Here is a 12358-nt window from a genome sequence, read left to right as displayed (position 1 = left end):
ATATTTATGCTGCACACTTAAATCTTTGATTCCCCTTGCACCAATTCACAAACACAACAGAAATATTTCATTGTGTTGCACACTTGAAACTTTGATTCTCCTTGCAAAATTTCACAAACAGAACTAAAATATTTATGTTACACACTTAAATCTTTGACTCCCTGTGCATTATTTCACAAACACAACTGAAATATTTCTGTTGCACACTCAAATCTTTGATTCCCTGTGCATCATTTCACAAACACAATTGAAATATTTATGCTGCACACTTAAATCTTTGATTCCCCTTGCACCAATTCACAAACACAACAGAAATATTTCATTGTGTTGCACACTTGAAACTTTGATTCTCCTTGCAAAATTTCACAAACAGAACTAAAATATTTATGTTACACACTTAAATCTTTGACTCCCTGTGCATTATTTCACAAACACAACTGAAATATTTCTGTCGCACACTCAAATCTTTGATTCCCTGTGCATCATTTCACAAACAGAACTAAAATATTTCATAGTGCTGCACACTCAAAACTGATTCCCTTGCGCAATCTCACAAACACAAAAGAAATATTTGTGTTGCACACTCAAATCTTTGATTCCTCTTGCCCCAGCCCACAAACACAACTGAAATATTTGTCCTGCAGCCTCTGAGAGCCCTGCAAGGCTGCTTTGTCCTGCAGGGCTGTATTGTCCTGCAGCTCTGAGAGCCCTGCAGGGCTGCATTGTCCTGCAGCTCTGAGAGTCCTGCAGGGCTGCATTGCTCTGCAGGGCTGCATTGCTCTGCAGGGCTGCATTGCTCTGCAGGGCTGCATTGCTCTGCAGCCTGAGAGCCCTCAGGGCTGTGTGCTCACCCCTTGCTGTTCATGGGAGATGCTGGGGAGATGGAGGGACAGCTCCTCTTGGCCGAGGGCTCCTCGTCCTCCTCGTCGGAGGAGCTGTCGATGGTCAGGTCGATCACTTCCACCTTCTTGTTCTTGTTGGATTGTTGGTGAGAGGACACCTGGTGCTCCAAGGAGGAGCTGATGCATCCTGCACAGAACCAACACTCAGCTACAGTCACAGCTGGCTAAAAAAGCTCAAAAATTCAAAACAAAAATCATCACGGGATGTTGGTAACTTTAAACACCGTCAGACCCAGACAGGTGTGACCCAATTAACTGAATATAAATGATGAAAGCTATAAATGTCTGTTTAAAAATGAGAATTTTGGGAGGTGAAGGAGCACAAACACAACTGTTTGTGTTTGTGTTTGAGCCCAGAGTGTCCTGCACAGCCCAGCCATGGCTCACCATCCACTCCATTGTAGGATGCTGTCACCTCCTGCACCTCCTTCTTGGACCTCATGGGAGCCCAGGATCCATCCTCCTTGAACTGGATCTCATCACAATCTGTGCAGAACTTCAGGATTTCCATGAACAACCTGTCCATAAAAATGTTTCATATCAGTGATATCAGTGCTAAAAAGAGCTTGTTCCCCTTTATTAGTCAGTGTAAGTCTGAATTTGTGGCAAAGCTTTGTTCTGCTCTTCTCTCAGCTGCCTCCTTGATAAAAAGGAATCACTGACAAAATTCGAGTATTACCTAAAATAAAAATCTGCAAAAATGAAGATTTTTATTGAAAAGCACTGAGAGGGCAAACCTGCAGAGTCTGTGACACAGAACTCTCTATTTCCCGTAACAAAGGAAATCTGTGAACCAGAGCTGATAAAAAAAAAATCCTCTCCTTACCCGCTTTGACAAAACCTAACTGAGCAAACCTCTCTTAAATCTGAGGATTTAGGGACTTGTGAAACTTCCTAACAAATGCTGAGCATGGGAATCTCAATTTGCAGCCTCTTCTCCCACAGGCACCTCCTAAAATTTTCAGATGCTGGCAGCACATCACTGCCAGTGGGAATTCCAGCTTCTGACCAGGCCCATTCATGTGGTTCTGCAGGGAAGAGCTTGGCTTTAATTAGAGTTTGGCTTTAATTAGCTCCCTCTTTCCCAGACTGGAGCATTTTCTACCAATAATCTTCTCTTTGGGATGCTCCAGTTAGATCAGATCCAACATCTGCACCTGCCAGCAGCAGGAGAAGTAAGGGAAATGTGGGGTTTGCATTATTCCTGGTTTTTGGCTCTGCTGTTTCAGGCAGAAACCTCAAGCATGAACCCCCCAGCTCTTTGAGCCAAGGCAGATTTATCCTGGAAATTTGGGTTGCAGAACAGAACAGCCTGAGGGTCACCTCAGGAGCTTTTTACAAGGCTCCAAAGGGATCCTGAGTAACCTCATCCTTCCCTGGCAAAATAAAACACACATTCCCTGAAAGACTCAACGTTGATGAGGTGGTTTTTAAAAAATTTTGGGGTTTCTTGGGGGTTTTCAGCTTTGCTTTTGGTGTTTTTTTGTGTGTGTGCTTCATCAACTTTTGAGCTTTGTTTTTATATTCAGAGTATTCTCAGAAACCTCTACTTGTTCTCTCCCTTTATATTAAAAAACCCAAAAATTTCTCTCTTAAAAGAATTAAGAGGCAAACGCAGAAACCCACACTTGGCCCAGGCCGGGGTGATATTTATTTATTTTTTTTTAGTGTTTTGCAAGCAGGCAGAGCCAGGGAATCAATGTGTGTGCCACTTTCTATAGATAGCAGCTCCCCGAGTGTGAAATTGCACACGGAATTGTGCAGGCACTCCCAGGGGTGGCACCATCCATCTGCTCTGCCTGTTATCAGCCCTGCCAGATGTGTGCAGCTGCTCCATGAGAAGAAAATCCAGCACGTGCTGTCTGCACCTAGGAAAATTCAGGAATTTCCAGAGAACTGCCCTCATTATTACCAAGTTGAGTCTGAAGGAGCAGAGTTCTTGCAGAAGGAGCTGCTCGGGAATTCCTGAGGGAATCCGACAGGGGAAATTCAACACGGGGAGCTCCAAAAAAAGAGGGAAATTAACTCCATTTCAGGCAGGAACACCCCATGTGGGCTCTGATTTCAGCTTCACTCACCCATCGATGATGAGATGCTCGTAAGGAGCTTTCTTGTCACACACAGGGCACACCCAGGTGGGTTTTTTCTCGTTCATTTGGATATAGAGAGTGGCATCAAAACACTGCAGGTGGGAGCAGGTCAGGGCCCTGCAGGGGATGGTCAGGCGCATCTTGCCAAGCTGGAAGAGGAAAAAAATATTATTTTATTACTTTAGGATTAAATGAACCACCAGGGCCTTCCTGCCTGGAAAGAGACAGGAGTTAGGTTGAGTTTTATTTCACAAAGAACTCTCAGAAATCTGAGTTTTGTCACATGCACAGTTCACTCCTTCCTGTATGTTTGAAACGGCATAAAAGTGAATAAAAATTATGTTTTGAATTATTTTTGATCCAGGAAGCTGAAGAATGCACCCAGCCATATTCCTGCAACAAAATGCACTGAGCACCTGTAAACAGCAGTGTGCAGGATGGACCAAAAATAGAATTGTTATGTATTATTCCGTGTATTATATGGACCAAAACCAGAATTATCCTGCATTATCATGAAAGTATAATCAGACTGAAAGGATAGCAGACAGCGAAAGCAATTCCACTTTAATCTGAAATAAAAATCTCCTCACAAAACCCCACCAGAGTTGCAAAACTCCAAAAGTTCTTGCTCGCTATATTATTGCCATTTTTTCTGCTTTCAGATTTTGCAGCCGTTTTTCTCTGCTCTGCTTTTTTTATTTTTATCTTTCTGAAATCCTTCTTACCTTTGCTATTTCTGTGTCCCCAGAATTCCCAGGGGACACAGAATTCCCACAGGAGATGCTCTGGTGCCAGGTGTTTGGCACCTCCTCCTCTCAAATCCATGGCCAAGCACATGATTCCCATCCCCAAATCACATTATTCCCATCCCAAAAACCACATTATTCCCATCCCAAAACCACATTATTCCCATCCCAAAAACCACATTATTCCCATCCCAAAATCAGCTCCCGCCTGCCCTGTGTGTGGCAGGAATTCTCATCTCCCAGCTGCTGGGGCAATCCCTCATTTGATTTTTGGGCACAGTCCCCCAGCTCAGGAGCATCAGAGGGAAAATCTGGATGCTTTAAAAGCAAAATAAGGGAATTCAAAGGCAGGAAGGATTTAAAACCCCATCTACTGAGAGGAAAAAAATTAAAAACCAGGAAGATTTTTATCAATCCAAGCCCAACCTGCCCTCTCAGAGGATCCAGTGACACATTTAAATGTATGCTTATGTATATTTTGAGTAACATTTCCAAGTTAATGCAATATTCATTTTCCCTGGGGGATTTCAGGAGCTTTTCAGCACACAGAGAATTTCAGCTGCTCTCTGTCCCCACCAAAGTTACACCAGGTAAACACGAGGTAATTTCCACCAGAATCACTTTTGAAGGAATAAAAATCAACTTACTGGACAAAGCAGAGACACTCTTAGGCTGGTTGTTGCTATTTCACTGTCTGGATCAGCAGTTAGTTTCTCTTTAACTGGTATTTGAAAGAAGAAAAGGTTTATTTTAGGTTAATTCAAACATGAATTGGATGATAAAGAAATAAAATAAGTCTGAAATGGTGTGGTAAGCTTTGAATTCAAAACCCCTAAAAATGTGTTTATCCAGAAATGTTTTAACTATTTTGCATGCAATTTTGTACCTGACCATTATTTAATATTTAACAGCACATTAATTTCATTTCTGACTCCAAGCTGAAGTTGGTAAATTTGTTAACAACTCTCACATGGACAGGCACCACTATAAACCCCCCAAATCCTCATCAGGTGATTGCAAACTGAAAAGCAAATTGAGCAACAGGCAGTCAGCAGTACCCTGAAAAATATCTGAGATTTAAATAACTGCAGTGAAATATTGAAGTCTTTCATTCCTGGAGTTTTTCATCCTCTATTTTTATTGACAAGGGCTGTTTCATGAGCAGTCATTGGCAAAATTAACTAATCAGACTCATTTTATTCCTGCTCCAAGAACTGGACCTACACCTTCATCCTCACCTGGCAGAGCAGCAGCCACCTGGAACTTGGTAGATTTTTGTGCATTTTGTGCATAAATCTGTATATATTTCTGCATTTTGTGCACAAATCCGTAGATTTTTGTGCATTTTGTGCATAAATCCGTATATTTTTGTGCATTTTTTGCACAAATCCATACAAGTTTGTGCATTTTGTGCAAAAATCCATAGACTTTTGTGCATTTTGTGCATAAATCCATAGAAGTTTGTGCATTTTGTGCACAAAGCTGTAGAAGTTTGTGCATTTTGTGCACAAATCCATAGATTTTTGTGCATTTTAGGCACAAATCTGTAGAAGTTTGTGCATTTTGTGAATAAATCTGTAGATTTTTGTGCATTTTGTGCATAAATCTGTATATTTTTGTGCATTTTAATGCATTTTGTGCACAAATCATCAAACTGCATTAGGACAAATTAATGTCCAGCATTATTTTTTACTGCTGCACTCATTTCTTCCCCTCTGGAGAAGGTGCAACACCTGATGAGAGCATTAATTAAGGAGTAATTCTATATGGATCAGGTGTTGGGATTTTCCTCTCTCCCTGAAAAGCAACCCCGCAGTACTTTGTGCTGGTTTTATGCCACAAACTTCCACCAATTTGTTGTCAAGAGGAAACAAAAATGCAGCAAATTCACTCTGGACTGAGGAGGGGTTCTGTTCCCACAAATTTGGGAACACAAAATGCTCAGTGGAGCTGCTCCTGCCCAGGCCCAGTTTGAGGCCTTCAGCCCTCAATGCCCACTGTATAAATCACATTTGTGGCCATTTTGCACTATTTTTTACTGCTACACTATTTTTTCCCTCTGTAGAAGGTACAACACTTGATGTGAGCATGAATTAAAGAGTAACACTGCTATCAGGGGCTGGGATTTTATTCCTCTCCCTCAAAACCAACCCTGCAGTACTTTGTGCTGTTTTTATGCCACAGATTTCCACCAATTTGTTGTCAGAGGAAACAAAAAGGCAGCAAATTAACACAGGAACTTTGTGCTGGCCACACTCTCTGGGCTCACCCCACAATTTTGGGAACACAAAATGCTCAGTGGAGCTGCTTCTGCCCAGGCCCAGGGTGAGGCCTTCAGCCCTCAATGCCCACTTCCCTGTAAATCACATTTGTGGCCATTTTGCACTATTTTTTACTGCTGTACTATTTTTTTTCCCTCTGTAGAAGGTACAACACCTGATGTGAGCATGAATTAAAGAATAACACCACTACCAGGGACTGGGATTTTCCTCCTCTCCCTCAAAACCAACCCCGCAGTACTTTGTGCTGTTTTAATGCCACAATCTTCCACCAATTTGTTGTCAGAGGAAACAAAAAGGCAGCAAATTAACACAGGAACTTTGTGCTGGCCACACTCTCTGGGCTCACCCCACAATTTTGGGAACACAAAATGCTCAATGGAGCTGCTCCTGCCCAGGCCCAGTTTGAGGCCTTCAGCCCTCAATGCCCACTTCCCTGTAAATCACATTTGTGGCCATTTTGCACTATTTTTTACTGCTGTACTATTTTTTTTCCCTCTGTAGAAGGTACAACACCTGTTGTGAGCATGAATTAAAGAATAACACCACTACCAGGGACTGGGATTTTCCTCCTCTCCCTCAAAACCAACCCCGCAGTACTTTGTGCTGTTTTTATGCCACAGATTTCCACCAATTTGTTGTCAGAGGAAACAAAAAGGCAGCAAATTCACTCTGCAGTGAGAAGGAGTTCTGTGCTGGGCTCTGTCTCTGGGCTCACCCCACAATTTTGGGAACACAAAATGCTCAGTGGAGCTGCTCCTGCCCAGGCCCAGGGTGAGGCCTTCAGCCCTCAATGCCCACTTCCCTGTAAATCACATTTGTGGCCATTTTGCACTACTTTTTACTGCTGCACTAGTTTTTTTCCCCTCTGTAGAAGGTACAACACCTGATGTGAGCATGAATTAAAGAATAACACCACTACCAGGGACTGGGATTTTCTTCTCTCCCTGAAAAACAACCCCACAGTACTTTGCACTGTTTTTATGCCACAAACTTCCACCAATTTCTTCTCCTGAGGTACTGAATGCCCACTTGACTGCAGAGCACAGTTGTGCCATTCTGCACAAACAAAGCCAGGATGGCTGAGCTGAAAGAGATTCTCTTGCATTTTTCCCCTCACAGTGTCAACAGGGTTCCTGGCCTGGCTCCTAGTGCAAACAAAGGCTCTGAGTCTTTGAATTGCAGCTGAGCACAAAGAACACCACTATCACATTCCCAGAGGGCTGTAGGAAGTCCAAAGCTTGGTTAGCACAGTCCTAATTTCAAATATCCCCTCACAAAAGTGTGGTTTTTAAATTTTTTTTGTTTTTTTTCCTTTTTACAAAAGCCCAGCAGACACGTACTCAGTGCTCTGGAGTGATCCGGGTTCCGGATTCCCTTGGCCCGCAACCGCTGCAGGAGCACCGTGGAGGAGAGCTGCTTCACCAGGTACACTGCCATGGAATAGTTCTGGAAAACAATACCAAAACATCAGGGAAAACCCCAAAAACAACCCCAAAACCATCAGGGAAAATCCTGTCTGCAGCACATAACAGTTTGATACAGGATTGCTGGAGAACCATGGAGGAGAGCTGCTTCACCAGGTACACTGCCATGGAATAGTTCTGGAAAACAATACCAAAACATCAGGGAAAACCCCAAAAACAACCCCAAAACCATCAGGGAAAATCCTGTCTGCAGCACATAACAGTTTGATACAGGATTGCTGGAGAACCATGGAGGAGAGCTGCTTCACCAGGTACACTGCCATGGAATAGTTCTGGAAAACAATACCAAAACATCAGGGAAAACCCCAAAAACAACCCCAAAACCATCAGGGAAAAATCCTGTCTGCAGCACATAATAGTTTGATACAGGATTGCTGGAGAACCAAGGAGGAAAGCTGCTTCACCAGGTACACTGCCATGGAATAGTTCTGGGAAAATATATCAGAATATCAGGGAAAACCCCAAAAACATCAGGGATAACCCCAAAAACCATCAGGGAAAATCCTGTCTGCAGCACATAACAGTTTGATACAGGATTGCAGGCAGCATGGAGGAGAGCTGCTTCACCAGGTACACTGCCATGGAATAGTTCTGGGAAAAAATATCAAAATATCAGGGAAAACCCAAAAAACATCAGGGAAAACCCCAAAAACATCAGGGAAAACCCCAAAAACATCAGGGAAAACCCCAAAAACCATCAGGGAAAATCCTGTCTGCAGCATGTAACAGTTTGATATAGGATTGCTGGGGAACCATGGAGGAGAGCTGCTTCACCAGGTACACTGCCATGGAATAGTTCTGGGAAAATATATCAGAATATCAGGGAAAACCCAAAAAACATCAGGGAAAACCCCAAAAACATCAGGGAAAATCCTGTCTGCAGCATGCAACAGTTTGATATAGGATTGCAGGCAGTGTGGAGGAGAGCTGCTTCACCAGGTACACTGCCATGGAATAGTTCTGGAAAACAATATCAAAACACCAGGGAAAACCCCCAAAACATCAGGGAAAACCCCAAAAACATCAGGGAAAACCCCAAAAATATCCAAGAAAACCCTGTCTGCAGTATGTAACTGTTGTTATGGGATTGCTGGGCACCACGGAGGAGAGCTACTTCAATTTTATGTTGATAATATTCAGTACTACACTTGTGCCAGTACACTGAATTTCATATTGATAATATTCAGCACTGCACATGTCTCAGGATATTTAGTTTCATGTGGATAATATTTAGCACTGCACATGTCTCAGGATATTTAGTTTTATATGGCTAATATTCAGCACTGCACGTGTGTCAGGATATTTAATTTTACATGGATCATGTTCAGCACTGCATTGGTGTCAGTGCATTTAAGGAAAGCTGTCAGGTCAAATATGATCTGATTTTTTTATTTATTTATTTATTTTAATAAAAGCCTATTTTGTTTTCAAAATAGGAAAATGAGCAGCAATGCCTCTTCACAAGATGCATATCTGGAAGCATCTTTTTCTTCTCCTCCTGCACTCAATTGTCTCTGAAATGTGAATTTCATCACCAAAGCAGCTCAGAGGCAGAACCCAACTCTGGCAAGTGCCACAGCTCAGGTGAACCTTCCCTCATGGAATGAATTCTTCCTGCCATGGACTTCAAATTCCTGGGATTTCTGATGCTCTCATTTTTTCTTATCATCTCCAAAAAAATCAGGTTATAAATGTCTTTCTGATAATCTGACTCAGCAGCAACGCCTCTCAACCCCCAGAATGGAAAGGACCAGTTCTCACATTAGGGTACATCTATTATTTTTTGATTTGAACATCGGCTAAACCTGGAGCTGCATTCCTACAATTTAAATAGAAAAATAAAAGTCTTCCCTCAGCAACTGCTACATGTTTCCACTTTAAAAAAATCCATGTAATTGTGACAGCCCCCATCCTTTATTTAGGATCTGAAGGCAGGATCTCGGTGATATATCTCACCACAAAATCACACCAATTGGAGCAGTATCAGAAACACCCCATTTTAAATATTTTATTCTCACAGTGAACGCTTCTCACGTCGTTAAAAACCACTACTGCCTTAACTTGTTTGTTTAATGCCTCAATTAGGAGAGGAGTTAGAAAAATGCTAATTAACGTTGTGAAATTATTTACAGACAGCTTGAATCTACAAAGGCAGGAACTTGCCCCAGGCATCTTGTACAGAAGAAACAGATTGTGCAAAACCCTGGGTGAGGGCTCCAGCAAAGGTAGGGAGCACAGCTGGGACAAGAACTGCCTCTTGAGGGATGGGGGAAAAAGGAACTCAGATTTTGTGCTACACAGGCACAGCCAAATAGAAAATAATCCTTCACATTTCACTGTCGAAGTCTGAAAAAATCAAATTAAGAAAGGTTGTGTCTTAATATCTATTTAGGAAGGGTTGTGTCTGAAAGAATGTGTTGAGGAAGGGTTGTTTTTATATAGAATTCCAGGATGGTTTGGGTTGGAAAGGATCTTAAATGATCCCATTCCACCCCTGCCATGGGCAGGGACACTTTCCCCGTCCCAGGCTGCTCCAACCCTGTCCTACAATTCTGGATCTAATGTTTATTTATGCCAGAAGTTACCCAAAATGCTCTTTATAAACAATTAAATCTGTGAAATTATGAGAACCAGGTTTCACAGATTTATCTGCTCTGAGGGATTCACACCTCAGGACTTAGGGACAAGAAGTGCCCCACGTTTGAGTCAGCCCCTTGAGAACTGGGCACTTCTTGTCCCTAAATCCTGCGGTGTGAATCCCTCAGAGCAGCACCTGGCACCTGCACTTCAGCACGCAAAGCCAAGCAGGCTGATTTGGAACTGCTTCTTTCTGATACCTGCAGCTCTCATTAGGTAAAAGAGGATTTTTTTTTCGACTAGAATGACTCAGCCATCCTTAATGCATCATCTGAATGGAGATTTGTTTTCTGCTCCACAAGAAATCCACCACGAAATCCCACCCTGGTGTTTCAGAGCTGCCCATTGTCCCTGACTGGAGTGTAAGCATTTTTCCACGCCGGGCTTTGCACGCTGACAAATTCTTGGCCAAAGTTTCACCTCAGGACAATTCTGGGCACTTCTAAAAACAGGCTGGGGGCAGTGGCAGCAGCACACGGTGCCTCTGGAATGCCCACCCAGCAGCTTTGGTGCCAGCACTGAAAGCAGCTCAGTAATTCATGGCTGGTTGAGCCAAGTCACTTTTTGCAGCACGTTCCAGATTTCATCAGCCCGCTGGAGCACCAGCAATTTTCTGACACCGGGTGTAACACAAAAATGATCAAAACGTGAGGTTTTAAATGGGAAGGATGAGGAGAGCAGCTAGGAGAAATGTAAAAAAGGCCAATGGAATCAGGTGTGCTGTGTCCACACTCACAGGGTCGATGGTGCCCGCTCCTTGCCAGCCCAAGCCAAGCTTTGGCAAGTCCCTGCAGTCAGGAAAAGCTTCAAAGCCTGAAGCTCGGCCAAATCAACAAACAAAAGCTTAGAGGATGCCTTGGTCTCTTGAGCTGAGCCCTCCCTGAGTGACAAAGATGAGGAGGGAGAGATCCCACCCTGAAGGTGAGGGGGGATTTGAGAGAGCACGGAATTCCAGCTGAACGAGGGAATCTGAAATTGGAATTTCAGCTGAACCAGGGGCATCTGAAACTGGAATTCCAGCTGAACCAGGGCATCTGAAATTGGAATTCCAGCTGAACCAGGGCATCTGAAATTGGAATTCCAGCTGAACCAGGGCATCTGAAATTGGAATTTCAGCTGAACCAGGGCATCTGAAACTGGAATTCCAGCTGAACCAGGGCATCTGAAACTGGAATTCCAGCTGAACCAGGGCATCCCCAGCAGGATGTTCTGCCCAGGATCATCCCCAAAGCAGCCAGGAGGGACCCCAGGGCACTCACTCTGCCAATCTCTGCAGTCCAGGACACCACGATGGTGTTGGGGACCGTGGTGGACAGGCGGACGAGTGAGGTAATGTTGATTGGTCGGCTGGGGCGCTTTGGTTCCACACCGTTTTTGGTTGGTGGTAGGTAGCCCTAAAAAACAAAAATTCAGCTCTCAGAAGAAAGAATCCCACAGTGCTTTTGCCTCCCAACACACCCAGATCGAGCTCTGTGTTTAATTCCAAGAGAGAGGGATCAGACAGTAAAATATTGAACATTTTAGAAGCTCTTTTTCCTGATGGAAATCCAAAATCCTCTCCTGTCTCAGCAAAACTAAACAAAAAAAAACCCAGACTTTGGACCAGAGTTTCTAAAATTCAGTCATTTTTTCTCTGTTCATGTTAATATTATTAAATATATGATCTTGAAAAGGAGTTTTTAACTTCCATATGAACTTGTGGCTCTACTGGCTAGAACAAATTATTTGATATTTTCTATTCATTCCAATGCTCCAGAACGTGACAACAAAGATTGGGATAAATTTTCAGGCAGTTAATTCCTAATAATGCATCCCAAAATGAGCATTAAAAGGAGATTTTACTTACTGGAAGGCTGCATGGTTTCCCATTGACTTTCACACACAGATTGGGTGGGAAGTGATCTTCTTGTGGACAACTGGTTTCTGATAAACAAAACCTAAAAGCAAAGAGCTGCCATCATCTTTCACTTTTAAAGCGATTTCAAGATCATCTCTTCCTAGAAAGAATTGTTTCTCCACTGAGCCATGAAATCATGACAGATCTTGCTAAACACAGCCCTCAAACGATGTCACTAAGCAGGAAAACCCCCCAAAATTACAGTGCAGCCTGGAGGTTCCTCCTCAGATTCCTTGAATTCCTCAGCCTGACTCATTCCACCCCGATTTCTCCTCTGCCTCTCCTCCAGCCTGACCTCTCCACACAAGACCAAGGTGCCA

The 12358-nt window shown here is 43.2% G+C and overlaps 1 protein-coding gene across 3 annotated transcripts in view; it reads right to left on the bottom strand.

Annotated features, from left to right (window-relative positions):
• PIAS1 (protein inhibitor of activated STAT 1) overlaps positions 1–12358 on the bottom strand; it is a 58836-nt gene that overhangs the window by 3664 nt on the left and 42814 nt on the right. For 2 of the 3 annotated variants that reach the window (XM_077785954.2, XM_085589035.1), the window contains exons 5-11: positions 11988–12078; positions 11401–11535; positions 7361–7466; positions 4386–4459; positions 2981–3141; positions 1290–1420; positions 852–1029 (exon numbers count right to left, since the gene is read on the bottom strand). In XM_077785954.2, coding sequence (XP_077642080.2) covers positions 852–1029; positions 1290–1420; positions 2981–3141; positions 4386–4459; positions 7361–7466; positions 11401–11535; positions 11988–12078 — 876 coding nt within the window. The remainder of the gene's footprint in view (positions 1–851; positions 1030–1289; positions 1421–2980; positions 3142–4385; positions 4460–7360; positions 7467–11400; positions 11536–11987; positions 12079–12358) is intronic. The other variant, XM_085589036.1, reaches the window with a different exon arrangement.

Source organism: Lonchura striata, chromosome 10 (assembly GCF_050655825.1).
Source record: "Lonchura striata isolate lonStrDom1 chromosome 10, ASM5065582v1, whole genome shotgun sequence".
NCBI classification, from domain to species: domain Eukaryota; kingdom Metazoa; phylum Chordata; class Aves; order Passeriformes; family Estrildidae; genus Lonchura; species Lonchura striata.
Note: the sequence above shows the minus strand (reverse complement) of the source record. Positions and strands in the feature narration are given on the sequence as shown.